Below are 19,316 nucleotides of genomic sequence, written 5' to 3'. Positions count from 1 at the left end.
GCTTAGCAAAGCAGGCACACTCCCAGGCGTACCAGCCCACCCAGCTTGGTTTTTATTACTATATAAAAATCACTTTTAGGGAGCCAGGCGGTAGGTAGCACAGTGGGTTACGTGCACATGGTGCCAAGCACAAGGACTGGAGTCAGGATCCCGGGTTGAAGCCCCTGGCTCCCCACTGCGTGGGGGTGGGGGGATCCCTTTACAATCGGTGAAACAGGTCTGCAGGTGTCTTTCTCCCCCTCTGTTTTCCAGTCCTCCATTTCTCTCTGTCCTATTCAACAGCAATGATAGCAGCGACAAACAAGGATAAACAACAAGGATAACAAAAGGGGAAAAATAGCCTCCAGGAACAGTGGATTCATAGTGCAGGCACTGAGCCCTAGCAATACCCTGGAGACAAAGAAAAAAAAACTCACTTTTAAAGTAGCTCCGATTTGAGTGTGTGCTGGGGTTTTCAGAACCCTAGACGAGACCTGTTGAAGCCATGTATAAGTCAGTATATGTAATTCTAAAAAAGTGAATTATACTCTGTCTAAAGACTGGGTTGATGGTCTGCAATACATAAAGTACAGGGCTTGAGATAGACTTTGAAATAGGCTTTCTTACTTGCTAAAGAGATTATAAGGAAGTCATCCTAGGTAGAAGAATTTGTGAGGGCAGGTTTTTTTTTTGTTTGTTTGTTTTTTCCTTTGGCAACTCACAACACATCTGCTTTCATAGTCTCCGAGTTGAAAGGATGTAGTGTGTTATTGCTCTTTCACTCACCCACTTGGACCGGGGGTTCAGGATGTTAGGTCTCTATGAACTGTGGTATTCCAGTGACCCAACTTGCTTTTCATTCTTACTAGCTTTGTTGATATTTTGAAAGTTACCGCTCTTGGCGTTCTAATTCTGTTTTACTGGTCAGTTATCAAATAAAATGTACTATCTATAACTAGGGGCATTAGATTTGATTTGCTGAGTTACAATAATTCAGGATTTTGAACTCGATAAACATATAAGGAGAGGCTTCCCTATCCTGAGAAGTGTTCAGTATAACCAAATATTTAACTCTGCTATAAATGAGTCTTACCTGAACAAAATGGCCTCGCTCACCTGTGCTGTGACTATTATATGTATTACAGAAGACTTCACCAATGTGTCTTATTAGAAACTAATTTAGCTCAGGTACATGTAATGTGTCCAGGAAAAGGCAGTATTTCTGGAATCTAACTGAATTCTTTTCACTGCTGCAGGTTTTTTTGCCCTCCTCCTTGTGTCTATCTTATGGGCAGTGGATGGAAGAAAAAAAAAGAACAAATGGAACGTGATGGTTGTTCTGAACAAGAGTCTCAACCATGTGCATTTATTGGAATAGGAAATAGTGACCAAGAAATGCAACAGCTGAACTTGGAAGGAAAGGTAAATTGAGGCAGGCTGCGCTGGGCTCAACGTGCTGGACAGAGCACAAAGTCCGAGTGCCTCGGGCCCTCAGAGGCCTCGAGTTTGATCCTTGCCACCACCCTATGTAAGCCAGAACCGGGCAGTGCTCTGGTTGTCTTCTCCCATTAAAATCAAATCTGTTTTTCCCTTTGTTCTTAAAGATTGTGCTGGTTCTCCAGGAAGGGGCACCACGATGCCAGAATGTGATTCCCTATGTGCTCTTGTGATGGTGATTTTTCTTTGATGGCTGTTGGTAGTAATGCCTGTTTCTTTCTCTCTTTTGTACCTAATATATTTCCCTCCTCCTCCTCTTTCTTCTTTCTTTTCTCTTCTTTCTCTCTTTCTCCCTCTTTCACTCCCCTCTTTAGTATGCAAAAATTACTCTTTATTGATTGAGCACATATCTATTAAATTTCCCTTTTTTATTTTTACTGGAGCACTGCTCAGCTACTAGGGATCGAAGCTGAGGGTTTTGGTGCCTCAGGCACGAAAGACTTTTTGCATAACCACTATACTATCTCCTTAGTCCACTTAGCTGTTAAATTTTGTTTTCCTTTTGTATTAAAAATTAAAAACGGCTTAGTTCTGACCTCAGTGATAACATGAGTCTCCTTTAAAATTGCATTAAAGACTTCTTATTCAGGAAGTCATTGCTGGACAACTTTGAGACTGCTGTGCTATGGATGGCACTAGAAATGGGTGTTAGAGAATGATTTGGGGGGCGTACTTTCAGTTTTTTGTCATTTTATAAGTAATGTTTACTAAGTTTCAACCTCGTTCACATTTGAGGATTTTTTTTTTAATGGAACTCATTTGAATCCTTATAATTTTATTTATTTTTACCAGAGCACTGCTCAGCTCTGGCTTATGGTGGTGAGGGGGGATTGAACCTAGGACTTTGAGCCTCAGGCATGAGAGTCTCTTTGCATAACCATTATGTTATCTATCCCTGCCCTGAATCTTTATAATTTTAAATCCATAACACCTGCCAACTATGTGCTATAAGTTAAGTTTGGTTAGAATTTAGTACCGTAAAGATTACTTTGTCTTAAAGAAAAAGCAGCAGGGACTAGGCAGTGGTGCATCTAGATGACCCAGGTTCAAGCTCTCAGTACCCACCTGCAGGGGGAGCTCATGAGTGGTGAGGCTTTGCGGCAGGTTTCCTATCTCCCATTTCTCTTTCACTGTTCTCTGTGACTGGTGGCGGAGTGGAGGTGGTTTAGCTGCTAGAACTATGAGCCCGTGATAACCCTGGTGGCCAAAAAAAGTAGGGAGGAGGGTTGGGTGGAGAGAGAGGGAAACAATAAAGCAATAAAATATTTCTAAATTATGAGCTTTGAACCTTGGGCCAAAGTAAAAGATATATTTAAACTTGGAGCGAATCTAAAAATCCACTGCCATGTCTCCTTTCTGTCTCATTTAACCTCTGCGCAAGTAACACACACACTCCCTCTCCCTCTCCCTCTCTCTCTCTATATATATTATATATAATATAAATAAATATATATATATATAATTATTTGTTATCAAAGAAGCTGGGATACTCACATTGTATTATTTGGCATTTGTACTTATTTAAAATATTTGCTACAACGAAGTTCATTAAGTTCAGTTATGATATTTCAATGTATGTTGGCAATATTTTGGATTTCATTTAATAAAGCTGTTTTATTTTTTTATATTTATTTTCCCTTTTGTTGCCCTTGTTTTTTATTGTTGGTGTAGTTACTGTTTGTCGTTGTCGTTGTTGTTTGATAGGACAGAGAGAAATGGAGAGAGGAGGGAAAGACAGAGAGGGGAAGAGAAAGAGAGACACCTGCAGACCTGCTTCACCGCCTGTGAAGTGACTCCCCTGCAGGTGGGGAACCGGGGGCTTGAACCAGGATCCTTACGATGATCCTTGCGCTTTGCTCCACATGCGCTTAACCTGCTGTGCCACCACCTGGCTTCCCTTAACTTTTTTTTTTAATAGAAAGACAGTCATGAATATTTTTTAAGAACTCTGTCTTAAAACGACTGCTCTAATATTGATAATTTTGTGAAGCAGAGACCTGCATAAAAACAAATCATTTTTAGTGCTTTAAGAATATAAAATGGCTCGTAGTGTTTGTATTTTGCAGACATCCTTTCTCATCAGAGACCACTTTCAGTGATTTTTTTTAAATTTTAATTTAATTTAATTTTATTTATTCCCTTTTGTTGCCCTTGTTGTTTTATTGTTGTAGTTATTATTGTTGTTGTCGTCGTTGTTGGATAGGACAGAGAGAAATGGAGAGAGGAGGGGAAGACAGAGAAGGGGAGAGAAAGACACCTGCAGACCTGCTTCACCGCCTGTGAAGCGACTCCCCTGCAGGTGGGGAGCTGGGGCTCGAACCGGGATCCTTATGCCGGTCCTTGTGCTTTGCGCCACCTGCGCTTAACCCACTGTGCTACAGCCCGACTCCCTTTCAGTGATTTTTAATCTTGATTTTTATCAGCTGTACATTGAAATTATTGCAGTTAAGCCTGATCAAACATAGCCACGACCATTAGTTTTTGGTGCCATTAAAACTTTGCTTTCCTCTCACAGAATTATTGCACAGCCAAAACATTGTACATATCTGATTCAGACAAGAGAAAGCACTTCATGTTGTCTGTGAAGATGTTCTATGGCAACAGCGATGACATCGGCGTGTTCCTCAGCAAGCGGATAAAAGTCATCTCGAAACCTTCCAAAAAGAAACAGTCGTTGAAAAATGCTGACTGTATGTATACTTACATCTTCTTTCTTTTCCCCCGACCCCTACTTGAATCACTTAAACAAATTTAGTGAATTCTAAAGTTAAAAAGTGATTTGTAATGACCAGTTCATATTTTACTCATTTGTTGCATTCCTGTTTCATCTGCAAAATGCCACATTCAAGGCTCCTTGTAGCTTTCCTCTCTTTTTAGTTAGAAAATGCAGAACTGGCCTGGCCGGTGGCATCCCCTGCCGAGTGCACACATCGTCATTCAAGGACCACCCTGAGGACCTCCACGGGGGCGTTTGTTTGTTTGTTTTTAACGTTGTTGTTGCTCTGTCAGATAATGCTGTTGCTGGTCAGCAAAATTTTAGATCACCAGAGATGAATGTTCTGTTTCAATTTTGCTTCTCAATAGCTGTAGCTGTTTCTTGTTAGTTTACGGAAGCTATCAAGCTTGGGTAAGTGGGGGAAAGTAGTGTAAGGTAGCCAGCTGCTGGAATATTCTACAGTAAACTTCACGTATCTTTTCTTTCAACCTTTAGTTCTAAAATAGTGACTCTCAAATGACTTTCTCTCTTTCTGTCTTTTTTTTTCTTTCTTTCTTTCTTTTTTTTTTTTTTTTTTTTTTGCCTCCAGGGTTATTGCTGGGGCTCGGTGCCTGCACTAAGAATCCACTGCTCCTGGAGGTCATTTTTCCCATTTTGTTGCCCTTGTTGTTGTTGTCGTCATCAATATTATTATTATTGCTGTTGTTGGATAGGACAGAGAAGTGGAGAGAGATGGGGAGACAGACAGGGGGAGAGAAAGACACCTGCAGACCTGCCTCACCACCTGTGAAGTGACCCCCCTGCAGGTGGGGAGCCGGGGGCTTGAACTGGGATCCTTATTACACCTGTCTGTGTGCTTTGCGCCACATGCGCTTAACCCGCTTAACCCGCTGTGCTACCGCCGGACCCCTGAGTTTTGTTTTAAGTATAATCATGCCTAGTGAAGTCGACAAGGCCACATGCAGGTTTGTCATACTGCTTCTCTTTACAGCTCTGTTTTCTGCTCATATTTTAACAAACCAACATCCAAAATAAGCAGATCTAGATCCAGACAGGGCTCATCCGTTTTCATCTGTAATGCTTTGCTTTCTGCGCCAGCTCTTACTCTTCTGTGCTGTTTTATCTGTTGAAGTAACCGGGTTGTTTTTCCTGTGCAGCCTCCATATTCAGAATCACGCCGAGTGCACGATCCTCTGCTTCTCACTCTCCTCATAAACGTGGTTGGGCTGGAAGCCTTACATTAGATGACTGATTGGAGGCGTGTCTGTTCCCATCAAACCAGGCCCCTGTTTCCCCCCATCTTGTTATGTTTAGGCTGACGTCAGATGAGCTGTTGTTAGCCCAATCCCTCCATGAAGACCTTCTGCAGCAGCCTTGAACCTAATAGATTTAGTGGTCAGTAGCCAGTGGTGGCTGCTTAAATACAGTATTTCAGTAAGGACTGAAGAATGGTGATTTTCAAAATCATTTTATTCCTAACATTTACATCTGTTAGCTTCAAATAGAGTCCTTAAGTAGAGAGAAGATAACATTTATGTTTATTAATTTGCAGGTTTACAGTAGTAGTTTTTTCCTTGCCTCTAGGGTTATTATTGGGGCTCATTGCTTGCACCAAGAATCCACTGCTCCTGGAGGCCATTTTTTCCCATGTTTGTTGCCCTTGTTGTTGTCGTTACTGTTATTATTGCCATTGATGTTGTTGTTGGATAGGACAAAGAGAAATTGAGAGAGATGGGGAGACAGAGAGAGGATGAGAAAGATAGACACCTACAGACCTGCTTCACCGTTTGTGAAGCCACTCCCCTGCAGGTGGGGAGCTGGGGGCTTGACCTGGGATCCTTATGGCGGTCCTTGCACTTCGCACCACGTGCACTTAACCTGCTGTGCTACTGCCCGACCTCCCTACAGTAGTATTTTTTAAGATTATAACAGCTTTTAGGATTTTTATTTTACTTTTAAATTTGATTTTATTATGAATATATAAAATGTTGTATTTGGCTGGTTTTTAGCCTGTTCAGTCATTACTATCATCATTTATATTAGAATTTCAAACATACAGAGAGATATAATGTGATGAGCCTTTGTGTTTATCAACGTTGGTACTTGCTTTTAATTTAAAACCAGTTTTATTTCATCTGCCTCACCCACTGTCCTTTGTGGTCTTTTAAGTTTGATGTAATTTCAAGATACATCATCTGTAGCTCTGTCTATGAAAAATAGAACCTCTAGCCTTCCTAATATGACAGTACCATCATTGCATTAAAAATAATATATAAGACAATTATGGGAATTATCTCTTAGTTCTTACTCATATTTTTATAAAGTGCACATTTCTGTTTTAAACACACACACACACACACACACACACACACATACACACACAAGAGCACTACTTAGCTCTGACTGTTGGCGCTGGCCGTTGGACCTGAGATCTCAGAACCTCAGGCAGCAGACTCTTGTATAACCATTAAACTGTCTCCATACCCCTGATTTCTTAGTTTTACCAAATAGTATTCAAGTTTAGAAATAGTCTCAAATGGCACTTTTATACCCTTGGTTTGAGTCAGAATTCAGATATGGTCTACCACTTGTTGCAGTATATATTATGTTAGCATGTCTTTGAATATTTTTCCAAATAGTTCCATCTCCCTTTTACTCAAGCTCTCTCTCAGAAAATTTTATTTATTCAGGAGATTAAAGTCATTGAGTATTAGAAACTTCCACACACTGAATTTTACCAGATTAATTTCCTTGGTGTAGTTTAATATATTTTCTGTAAATTTCCAGTGTGTGAGAGAGTAACAGCAGAACACTTCAGTTACTACAAGAACAAGTTGGATTTTATAGCTAGGGAGCAGAATGAGGGGATCAGTGGGTGATAAAGTACTATGGAGGCGGAAGGGGCAGATTCTTCTGGGCCTGCTTAACAGGATTCTCAGGTCACACCAGCGGTGATCAGATAGAGAGGGTGGGGAAGGAGGGACTTGATCAGATATCAATGAACAGAACTCTTGCAACATCTGCTGGAGTAAGTTTTATTTTGTGAGATATGTAATGCCATGTACTTGGGATATTTATCATAAGCTTCTTGATGGCAGGGAACACATTATACTTTTTGAATATTTTTTCTGCTTGCATAGATTTCTCCAAGAAATTTCATATAGTGTTATATATACTTCAAGGTATTTTGTATACTTAAAGGCATTTAGGAGAAAGCAAAGTCTCTAAAATCATAATATCTAGCAGTAACTATCATCAGTTCTGGTAAACATCCTTCCAGACTGCATTCCATAGATTGAATATGAGTACATGGAGATCCAAATGCAGACGTGTGTGTATGTGTGTGTGTATGTGTGTGTGTGTGTGTGTGTGTATGTGTAACTGTATGTGCATACAGAGTTCTTCATAATCTGCCTTCCCATGTGGTGATATTTCTAGAAGAATTTCTTTTTTCTGTGCCTTCTGATATACATGGGCCAAGAGTGGTGGCGTACCCTGTAGAGTTCAGATGTTACTATGCAGGAGGACTGGATTGTAGTCCCTGGTCCCCCATCTGCAGGGCTACAAGGGTCTCTCCTTGCTCTTGCTCCCTCCCACTTGAAAAAGACAGGCAAAAAAGGGGGAATCAAGTGGCTACCAGGAATGGTGGAGCCGTGCAGGCATGAACACCAGCAATAATCCTAGTGGCCAGAAAAAAAGAACGAATAATATTATAATTTGGCTAGTTAGATTCTTGCAGTTGGACATTGGTGTTTATTCCTAAAATTATCTTGTCCTTGTTTTTTGTTCTTTATAGAGTTCTACCAGTGCTAGTTCTTACTTACCCTCCCCCCTACCTTTTGACTAGACATTTATTTAAAAAGGAAATTTCCCCCATAGGACTATCGCTGGGTAGCTCACATGTAAGAATGCTTCTGTGAACATAGTTTGTATACTTAGCTTGAGACATTATTAAGAGTTGCTTTGACTTGGGGTGTAGGGGGGGATGATGCCTCCATTTTCTTGGAGGGCTATAAACGTGTTGTCAGAATCCTAACAGTTAGATTCTGATAATCATAACTGCCTTTTTGCTCCATGTCACTCACTCCTGCCACTGAATAGGAACCTTTTTTCTCTCTCTCTCTCTCTTTGCAGTATGCATCGCCTCAGGAACAAAGGTGGCTCTTTTTAATCGACTTCGCTCCCAGACAGTCAGTACCAGATACTTGCATGTAGAAGGAGGTAATTTCCATGCCAGTTCTCAGCAGTGGGGAGCATTTTACATTCATCTCTGTGAGTATGGAAATGTACAGTTGGTGTTTTTAGGGGGATATGGTTCTTTTCTAAAGTAGAACATATGGGTGCATTATGTCATTTCCTAAGCAGATTGGTAAATTATCACAGATGATCATTTGACCTCTTTCCCCTTCCCACTACAGTGGACGATGATGAATCAGAAGGAGAAGAATTCACAGTCCGTGATGGCTACATCCATTACGGACAGACAGTCAAACTTGTGTGCTCAGTTACTGGCATGGCGCTCCCAAGATTGGTATGTCTCCTTATTTGCTTTAGCGATACATGTAGTAAAAATTAAGGAAACAGGAGACCCACAACATTCAAAAATAAGAGAGCACTTCAACTTCATGCTTTTTAATTTAAAAGGCTGTACCAGTCACCACCACCATTTATAATGGCCAGTTCCACCCCACCTTGCTCAAAAGTCCTTTAAGGTAGCCCATTTTTATGGATGCACATTTTAGGATTTATTGTAATCGCGAGAGAATAGGATATGTGGGGTCACAGTGAACATGAGTCCTGATTCATGCAAGTTATGTGCTCACTCAGATAAAGCATTGCCTGGCTCCTGTCAGTCCATTCTTAATGGCTTTCTATTTGATTTCTGAAAATTTGATGGCATTTTTCTTCTTGGTTGTCTATCTGGACATGTTTAGTAGAAGGCACTATAAAATTACTTTATGATTTTAAAAATACTTATTTACTGTTTATTGTTTTGTTTTTTCATCTTTATTTATTGGCTAGCAACAGGCAGAAATCAAGGGGGGGGGAAGTGATAGAGAAGGAGAGAGACCCCTGCAGCCCTGCCTCACCACTCGTGAAGCTTTCCCCCTGCAGGTGGAGATCGGGGACTTGAACCTGGGTCTTTGCGCATTGTAACATGTGCGCTCAACCAGGTGCGCTACTTATTTATTGTTATGAGAGGTCAAAACACTCTTCAGCTCCGTCATATGGTGGTGCCAAGGCTTAAAACTGGGGCCACTGAAGCCTCGGGCGATCAAGTCCTGTGCTCTAAGGCTGAGCGATCCCCCAATCCAGACAATTATATTTAAAAATATAACAATAATTTAAAAAATATTTATTTATTTCAGGAGAGAGCTACCAGAGCATCACTTAGATGCATGCAAACTGCTGATCAAACCCAGCGCTTCATGTTTGCAAGTCCCGTGTTTTACAGCCAGTGAATCATTTCCCTGGCTACTAGTCAAAATTTGTATGTAGGCATATTCCCCCCACAATAGAACATATTTATTAAAAATTAACGAAATTGGGGTTCAGTGAAACAATTCGCATGGACAGTGTGCTTTTTTTTTTTTTTTTTTTTTTTTTTTTTTTGCCATGTGTACGACCCAAGTTTGAGCCCAAGCCCCACTGCCTTGAAGCTTCCATGTTGTGGTCTCTTCCACTTCCTGCCTCTTATCTGAAAAAAAAAAAATGTTGTTATTTATTTATTTTTACTTAAGAAGAGTAAGAGGCATCATGCTTTACTTTTTGTACTCTAGGAAGATAGTGAAATTATATATATTTTCTCCAGGGTTATCACTGGGGCTTGGTGCCTGCACTACAAATCCACTGTTCCTGGTGGTATTTCCCCCCATTTTTTTATTACATAGGACAGAGAATCTGAGAGAAGAGGGGGAGATAGGGAGGAAGACACCTGCAGACCTGCTTCACTGCTTGTGAAGCGACCTGCCTATAGGTGGGGAGCCAGAGGCTCCAACTGGGATCCTTGTTCTTTGTACTAGGTATGTGCGTAATCCGGCGTGGCACACCACCGCTCAGCCCCCTAAAAATTGTTTTTCTTAGTATATGTCCCATATGCCTCCTTCTCTGACAATGCCATCTAGTTAGATTGAACATAGAGAGGTCCTGGGCACATTTGATTCAAGGCCAGCTTGGGGGTGAGGAGGGAACCATATTTAGTAGTGGTATGCTTGAATATGATTGAGATTTCTCTTTTTGGTAAAATATTTTACTGGCTTATCGTTTCTGGAGACTGTGTTTGATCTATAGTATTTATTTATTTTTCTATTTGCCTTGTTTTTGTTTTCCTCTGTCATGGTGAAGTAAGATGATTTTGTTTCCGATTCTAACTTGGCTAAATTATGGGCAGTGGGGAATATCAATGAATAAAACCTGGAAGCCAGGACAAAGTGGTAATTGAAGAAAGAGTAAGGGGGGGGGGAAGTAGGGCATATAAATTAATGAATTAAATCATGACACAAAACAAAAAGGAGCATTTACTCAGAGTCCCTCTCTTCTTACTGTGCTATGGCAGACACTCTTTCCAGGGACGTCTGCTTGTTTTGGCACTGAGAGAATGATGATGCCACAGGACCTCTGATCAGCAGCAGTTTGCATACGTACCACTTAGAAGGCACAAATCAGTGCTTTGCGATGTCACATTTTCATTTTTACCAGGGCATTGCTCAGCTCTGGCTTAACAACTGAACCTGCTATCTCGGGTACCTCAGACATGAAAGTATATTTGCGTGACCATTATGCTATCTCCCTAGCTCACAGAGTCAAATCTTAAAAACTGTTTTTTTTTTTTTTTACTTGTTTATTTTTTTTTTTAGAGACAGAAAAGCAAAGAGAGAGAGTGAAAGAGGCTCCGAACCAAAGCCCCTTTCAGTGTGGCGGGGGCTGGGCTTGCATTCGTGGAACCTGGGCTGCACACATGGCAAAACAGGGCACTATCCAAGTGAGCTATTTTGCCAGCCCTTTAAAACCATTTTTTACTTACAAGTTTCATATAAATTACTTAAGGCAATAGTTTAGAAATGATCACAGTTAAGTTTTTGATACCAAATAATAGTAGACATTGTTGGTGTTTGTATTGGCGAGAACTAGGTCACTCAGCAGTGTCTGTTCAAAGAAGAATTGTAGGGAGTAAAATGGAACTATGAGCCGTGTTTTCAGCATGTTTATTGGTACTGGCTGCTGGAGAAATAGTGGTATAAGCAAGGAGAATTATCAGCAGCTCCTGACTCTCGCTAGAGAAGCATATAAGGAGTCGATAGACTAGAATCACTCAACAATCTGTTATTTCCTTATATCTAAATCTCATTAAGTTTAAATTTAGCCTTAAGACATTGTAGCGCCACATTAGAAATTTACTTAAGTTTACTTAGTCTGACGCTATCTTAGAAACTAGTATCGCTAGAGGTGTACAACTTACCTGTACAAAATCAGTAGTGGCATAGGTTGAATGACAAGCACTATAATATGTACGTGTGAAGGATATTAGTTTCAAAGATCGGGACTTTAGCTAGAAAATAATGATCATTGACTAGTAGTAAGGTGTGGCTCACGCAATTAGTGCATAATTGAATAGCGCTATCTAAGCACTTTCACACACACACACACACACACACACACTCTCTCTCTCTCTCTCTTTCATTAGTAGTCCTTGCTAAGTGTGTTCATTGTGGAGGCCAAGAGATAGCTCACCTTTTAGAACACAAGTGTTAACATGAGTGAGGAGGCCCTGGATTCAAGTTTCAGTGCCATAAGAGAACATCAGAGGAACTCCATGGATGGTGAATTAGTGCTGAGATTATCTCTCCTTCCTTCCTTCCTTCCTTCCTTCCTTGCTTCCTTCCTTCCTTCCTTTCTTTCATCTTTGTCTTTCTATCTACCTGAAACAAAAGAACTTAAAGACCTTCCAGGAGCAGTGGAATCATTCATGTGGAGCCAAGCATTATGGCCCCACATGCGTGTGTGCATTCTGCACATTGTCCTGAGCTTCTCTGTGCAAGACACTGTCCAGATGCAAAAGATCCTTTAAAGGGCAAGACAGACTTCATATCCTTACAGCATTTACATTTTGCTGGGAACAGAGAGAAAAATCAGTTAAAGAAATGCCCATGTAATCCAAATATTCTACAAAAAGTTAATGTAAGAAACTCAGGAGAGGATGAAAGGAGAGAAAATCGGTGTTGAGAGAAGTCTGTAAAACAGGGAGCCACAGCCTAGGTGGGGAGCATTCAGACAGAACAAGTGAAGCCTAAAGGGTGAGGACTAGTGAGGACTCTGCTGCAACTAGAGCTGAAGAGGAAGCACGTGGCACAAACAGCGTTGCCCCGCAAGTCAAGGCTGACGTTTTGTAGAGCAGAACCTGCACCGTGTCTAGGGTCAGAACCTTTCTATCTGCGTCTGATGTGGGAGGGGGTCTACGCAGGAAATAATGGCCGGTTTATGGTTAGGCGGAGGACTTGACTCCTCTCTCAGGAAGAGAACATAAGGGCATAGACAGACAGCTAGACTTCTGTCACCATTCAGGCTGGGTTGGTGGTGATGTTTTAGACTGAGATTGTAGTGGGGAGGTGGTGAAAGGCGACTGAATTAGTTGAAAGTAGACCCAATGGAATTTGTTGACAGATTGGGCGATTGGCAGTGAGAGAAAGCAGGGAGTCAAGCATTTGGTGAACAGTGCTGCTATTTATTGAGCTTGAGTTGAGGGAGATATCAAGTTTTGGAGAAAATAAGAAGTTTTGAAGAAATCCTGCTTTTTGCAGCCTGAGATGTCATGCAGCAGGTGGTGTGCCCAGCTAGCAAGCTTGAGGTCCTGAGTTCAGGCCACAAGATCACACGTGCCTGAGCAATAAGACTCAGTCTCACCCTCGTTATTCAAAAATTAATAAATCTTTTAAAAACTCCACACTTGATTTTTAAGATTTCTCAACCTAGTAGACATCCTGGCTGGAACTCTTGAAATCTGTAGCTAGTTCAGTTGATTGTAGGAAAAAGATGAGAGCTGAAGCTAACAGCTTGGGAGTTGTTAACCTTGGAGTAGTGTGAAACTTTGGAGGTAGGAGAAGCGATCTGAGAGTGCTTGTGTCACTCCTTCGGAGAAGCTGATACTTGTCCAGCTAGTGTGGGGGTGCCTTTTCCTGGGTGCAGACTCTCTGGGTTGGAGACAACGCAACCAGAGCCAGCCTGGGCTGCTACTCACTCAGTGATGTGAGGGAGATGACTCAGGAACAAACTCGTGGGTAGTGGCAAGACAGTGAAATCTCTTTATTGATCAGAGACCCAAGACTTTTAAAGGCTAGACCTGGAAGTGGCAAGTCAGAAACGGAAATAGCTAGCAAAGGGGCTGGGAAGGTAGAAACTTCCTTAGCAACTGTTGTGAGGATTTTAACTGGTAGGATTCATGATACCCAGCAGGCAGGGAGGGTCTTGACACTAGAAAGAAGATAGATCAAAGGAATGGAATGGGTGGGGATCTTTCAGGCAAAACAATGATTATGTAGATAGGACATAGTATCAGGAATGCAGGGTGCTTTGTGAGCCCTGCCAAGCTCAACCACATCCGCACTATTTCCCGACAGATACTATGAAAACACCGTCCATGTTTCAGTCTAAAAGTCGCCTAGAGTCATGAATGCAGAGACTTGGGTGGGCGTGGAAGTTGCTAGGGAGATTGGTGGTGAGGAAGAGGACTCTGCTGTGAGGAAAGGCCGACAATTGGAGTGAATTGGCAAGAGAATTGGCAAGAGGGAGCCACGGGCATGGCAGCCAAGGAAGAGTTCTCGTTACGTATGACTTTAATTGAGAAATAGTTCTGCTATGGGCATGCTATTGGGAGTGGTGTCCATCTCTGCAGTGCTCGCCTTCCTTGACATTGCTGACACCCAAGGCTTAACAGGTCATCTTTCAGATCTTTAGACAGAATGTAGGATATTTGGCTTATAAATTGCAAAGGGAGGTGAATAAAAGAGCTGAATCTGGGCAGATAGTCAGCCCTGGAAATACATTCTGGTCCTTCAGTGACTTTGCAGAGTTTACCAGACCTCCCTGAATCCATTTCCTAGTACACATGTTGCCGGAATTGAACTTAGGACCTCATGCTTGAGAGTCCAGTGCCTTATCCACTAAGCCACCTCCCAGACCAGAATCCATTTCCTGATCTGAAAAATGATACCCCCAGTATATACATCTGAAATAATGGGCTGCACAGGCAGGCACCCACAATAGCCTCTCTGGAAAGTCTTTCCTTTCCCACCTGCAGGGGAGATGGGAGAGGCTTCACAAGTGGTGAAGCAGGCCTGCGGTTGTCTTTCTCTTTCCCTGTTTCCCCTTCACTTTCAATTTTTCTCTGTCCTGTGCTATAAAAAAAGAGAGAGAGAGAAGGAGAAGAAGAAATGGTTGACAGGAGCAGTGGATTCATAGTGCTGGCACTAAGCCCTATCAGTAACCATGGTGGTGCACAATAAAGAAAGAAAGTTCCTTTCCTTGACACTGGAATATTTATCATTGTGTATTAGGAAAAAGACATCTGAACTTGCTACTAAAAATATCGTTCAGAGGGCAGCAGTTGGGAATTTGTTAGAAATGCTCTCTGTCAGACCCAGCATGGAACTTGTTGGACCAGAATGTTTATTTTCAGCAAGAACCCAGATGATTTATATACATATTAGTTTGAAGTACACAAAATCTAGAAAACCAAGTGCCTGCCTGCCAACTTTTTAAATTTTTTCCTTTTGGGAGTTCAAGGGAGAAGTGAGCAGTTCCCACATTCTAGCATGCTTTGTGCTTTAAAAGGATTTTTACACCAGGCTTAATGTGTGATAAGGTTTTCATCCATGTGTGTCTGTGGCATATAGCTGACTGGTTGTCACATGGTGTAACCTCCCATGTGTTCTCAATAGTGTACAAAATAAAAACTTTGTGTGTGGTGACTTTTTTTTCTCTTTCTTTAATTGTTGAAATAAAGATAATAAGGAAGGTTGACAAGCAGACCGCCTTGCTGGATGCAGATGATCCTGTGTCCCAACTCCACAAGTGTGCATTTTACCTTAAGGACACAGAAAGAATGTACTTGTGCCTTTCTCAGGAGCGGATAATCCAGTTTCAGGTATGTTTCTCAGTTACTGTGAACAACGAGGTTAGGCGCACACAGAAGCAGGAAACTCATGTTTGACGTGAACTGTATCCAACTATATGATGCCGTGTTCACATACTTGCCTCACGTGCACGAGTCCCAGCCCCCAGCCCGCATGACCCTCTGCCCCTTAGTCATCCTGCCTCTCTAGGAGGAATGCAGAGGCCACAAAAATGTTCTCAAGAGAAATAGCATCTATTCTTAGGGGGCAAAAAGTAAGTTTCTCAGTCTAATCAGAAAATGAGTGCAGATCGCTTCTCGGCCTTTTGGCTAAGATCTAGTGCAAAAAAAAAAAAAAATGAGGGCAGAGTGAATCCGCTGGAATCTGGCACAGGTGTGGCTTACAGATGCACCCGCACCAGGAGAGGTCGAGGCTAGCAGCTGTCATCGGGTTTGCACTGCGGCCTTCCACGCTAAGGATGATGAGGTTTCAAGAGTTAGCTGCCAACTGATTTGCTCAGAAGGCTTTCAGAAGCACATTCATGACACGGGCAGGTTGAATAGCATCATGTATCCTTGCCTGCAGGATGCATTTGTCGCCACGCGGCTACCTGTGACAGATGTGCGCCTCCGCCTTGCACTGAGGGTGGGGCTGATGTGGGCGCCCTAGGGCAGGGCTAAGGGTCGACACTTCATAGCTCGGTTTTCCCTCCCATTTCTCTCTTAAAGGGCCCTAGCGGGCTTTAACTAGCTCTTTCCACTCCAAGCGTAAGAAACTATACAGGTCTACTTTGAGGCGCTTCCTCTGAGAAGTGGCATCAGTTCCTCGGCATGTCTCTGTGGAAAAGACATGCATTTTTACTAGGTTTTCTTCCTGTCCTCCGAGTGTTTCTTTGTTCTGATTGGTCTGTGCTGCAGTGTATGGAGAACTCAGTTTGTAAACATTCTTCCTTCATAAGGCCACTCCATGTCCAAAAGAGCCAAATAAAGAGATGATCAACGACGGCGCTTCCTGGACAATCATCAGCACGGACAAGGCGGAGTACACGTTTTACGAGGGGATGGGCCCGGTCCTTGCCCCCGTCACGCCCGTGCCTGTCGTAGAGAGTCTGCAGGTGAGGCCACTTACAAGTCAGCGTTCAACTTTTTGGAACTGCTCTTAGCTGTGACATGTGATTTTTCTCCAAATCTTGTGACTTGGAGATTCATACACTGTGGGAGGTGGGTGGGGGGGCAGGTTGGCAGGGATAAAAGATGAAAACAGGTGAGCATACTTTATGTAATAAAATTTAAATTGAAAACCAATCTGTGTCATCTCGAAATGCTTTAAGCTCACTTTGTCTTACAAGTATATTTAAAAGAAGTGTTTAATTATTATTATTTTTCAAATGAGACACTTAATTGCGCTTTAATGAAAATCTTTTCTCACCACCTGATTTTCTGTGAATTGCAGTTGAATGGCGGTGGGGACGTAGCAATGCTTGAACTCACGGGACAGAATTTCACTCCAAATTTACGAGTGTGGTTTGGGGATGTAGAAGCTGAAACTATGTACAGGTACTTGATAAAACTTTTTCACATCCAGTTTTTGCCGGGGGTGGGGTATGTGAGATTCTCTCTGGTATTGCTGTCCTTTTCATGTCTGGAGTCGAACTTGATTTTAACTGACTTCTGCTTTCCTTCCTAGATGTGGAGAGAGCATGCTGTGTGTTGTCCCAGACATTTCTGCGTTCCGAGAAGGTTGGAGATGGGTTCGGCAGCCCGTCCAGGTTCCAGTAACTTTGGTCCGAAATGATGGGATCATTTATTCCACCAGCCTTACCTTTACCTACACGCCAGAACCAGGACCACGGCCACACTGCAGTGCAGCGGGAGCAATCCTTCGAGCCAGTTCAAGCCAAGTGCCCTCTAACGAATCAGATGCAAACAGCGAGGGAAGTTACACAAACGTCAGCACAAACCCAACCAGTGTCACGTCTTCTACGGCAACAGTGGTGTCCTAACTACCGTCTTTGTTGTTGTTGTTGTTGTTGTTAGGACTTAAACTGACTTTAAGTGTGACAAAATGTTGACAGAAAAAAAAAAAGAAAGAAAGAAAGAGGAGAAAAAAAGAACAATCTTTTGTGGTTTCTTGGGGAAACTTTTCATACCAGGTGATAACTATCCAAAAACCCTTTAACGTGCAAGTGCTGATTTGAAATGCGGAAGCCACAGTAAAACAAACAAAAAATCATCAAAGTGTACAAACAGTTGGAAATAGATTTTTTTTTTTAATTATTTTGGTTGGATTTTGCTATTTTTGTTTTTACCTGGGCAAGAAATAGAGATGTGGAATAAAAAGTTAATCAAACTAGAAGACACAAATCTAACATAGTTTCTATGGACCAAGGAACTTGTATAAGCTTTAGTAAAGGTACATTTTCACCATACCTTTTTTATATCACAGTATATAGTACGCCTTTGCTACCAAATAGGTGGCTCCCCACCCAACCCCACCCCACCCCACCCACCACAGTTCCCTTGGAGCTTTTGCTCTTAAGTACCTTTGGGCTCCAAGCCTGACCATGCTTGTTTAATTACCATACTCTTCAGGGTTTGTTTTGTTCTTTTTTTTTTTTTTTCTTGGTCTAAGGCAGGAACCCCGTTCTTTTATTATTTTTAAGCTGAAGTCTTTGGGACTTTTTGTGAGTCATTGCTTTGATTTCAGCAAGTCAAGTCTTGTAAAAGCCTGCCCTTTTTTTTTTTTTTTTTTTTTAATATTATATGAAGTCTGTGCAAAAGCTTTAAAAAAAAATGCCTCTGCCTTGCCTGCAATACATGCAATGTATGTTAACTTAGTCTTTATTCTCAGACACCGTTGTTAGTTACTTCTGTTCCCCCTCCCTTTTTTTAAAATGTATTTATAGCAGCAATACAGGAGGCTGTAACATTTACATGGGATTAAATGTGACTATTTAGTTGATCATGAGCTAATGGCCCAGAGCATGTTATGATTTGAAGTGTTCGTCCCCCTTCTCACACACCATTGTCTCCACATGTTCCAGGACCTGTTCAAGTTTTCCCCTCCTAATCTTGTACATAACTTGTATTATGTGTAAGTTAAACATTTTATTTTGGACTTGGAATGTTCCTACTAATTTCAGTTAGCAGGGTGTTTTCTGCCTTGTTGGAATATGACACACAAAATTATCATGAGAAGTATTTGCTGCCAACTGGTAGATGGTGCCCTTATTGTATAATGAGGAAAATGTCCACAAAAGTATGTCTTTAATCTACAATTATTTTGGTAGACTAGCCAAAACATCATTGTAAATCATAAAGCAAGATGTTTTTAATAGGTGACCAACTAAAATAGTTGGAAGACAGTACTTTAGATAATCGGAGTGTTGTAAAATTCTATAACATGCAAATGTAACTTATCTTTTCCATTTCTCTCTCACTCTCTCTGCCCCCTCTTCCCCCCGTCTTCCCCAGTACTGACTGTCTCTGCAAATGTCTCTTGCTCAGAAAACATTTCTTTTCTACCCAGTTAAGATCGGGCTGCACTCAGAGTTGTGTGTTGGTCTGTCAACGCCGAGCTCGCTGATTCCACATTGCTTCCATTTCCTGCACTTCGTTAGCACCTTTGTTCGGATCCGTAGAAATTGCAGCAGACATAGTGAGCTACACTTAGTACAGGAACCACACGTGTGCTGTTGTAAGATGCGGCCTAGGAATACACCCACCCTTACTAGAGTAAAGACGACCTCTAGGTTGTGGTACGCGCTTACTGCCCCATGATACAGGAGCCTCCAGTACCTTATGAATGCAGAACAGTCGCTCCCTGCAGTGTTTTCACACAGCAATGTCTGACTGGTGTCCTGGACTTTTTTTTTTTTTAAAGGTTTCATCTGTAGGTTTTCAAAGCATCATTAGTAGTTTTTTTTTTTTTTCCAGCTTTACTAATCATCTTTAAGTTACCTTCATCACTCACTCGTCTGTGCAGACTATGCCGTTGTAAGCATAATCCCTTCCATC

The 19,316-nt window shown here is 41.8% G+C and overlaps 1 protein-coding gene across 6 annotated transcripts in view; it reads left to right on the top strand.

Annotated features, from left to right (window-relative positions):
* RBPJ (recombination signal binding protein for immunoglobulin kappa J region) overlaps positions 1-17,399 on the top strand; it is a 239,025-nt gene extending 221,626 nt beyond the window's left edge. For all 6 annotated transcript variants that reach the window (XM_060188250.1, XM_060188248.1, XM_007521397.3 and 3 more), the window contains 8 exons: positions 1,236-1,401; positions 3,992-4,166; positions 8,327-8,464; positions 8,611-8,723; positions 15,192-15,332; positions 16,259-16,414; positions 16,753-16,856; positions 16,987-17,399. In XM_060188250.1, coding sequence (XP_060044233.1) covers positions 1,236-1,401; positions 3,992-4,166; positions 8,327-8,464; positions 8,611-8,723; positions 15,192-15,332; positions 16,259-16,414; positions 16,753-16,856; positions 16,987-17,302 — 1,309 coding nt within the window. In that variant the 3' untranslated portion in view covers positions 17,303-17,399. The remainder of the gene's footprint in view (positions 1-1,235; positions 1,402-3,991; positions 4,167-8,326; positions 8,465-8,610; positions 8,724-15,191; positions 15,333-16,258; positions 16,415-16,752; positions 16,857-16,986) is intronic.
* Positions 17,400-19,316: the final 1,917 nt, after the last annotated feature.

The sequence above is a fragment of the Erinaceus europaeus genome, chromosome 3 (assembly GCF_950295315.1).
Source record: "Erinaceus europaeus chromosome 3, mEriEur2.1, whole genome shotgun sequence".
Taxonomy (NCBI): domain Eukaryota; kingdom Metazoa; phylum Chordata; class Mammalia; order Eulipotyphla; family Erinaceidae; genus Erinaceus; species Erinaceus europaeus.
The sequence above is the reverse complement of the archived record's forward strand: the minus strand, read 5'-3'. Positions and strand labels throughout refer to the sequence as shown.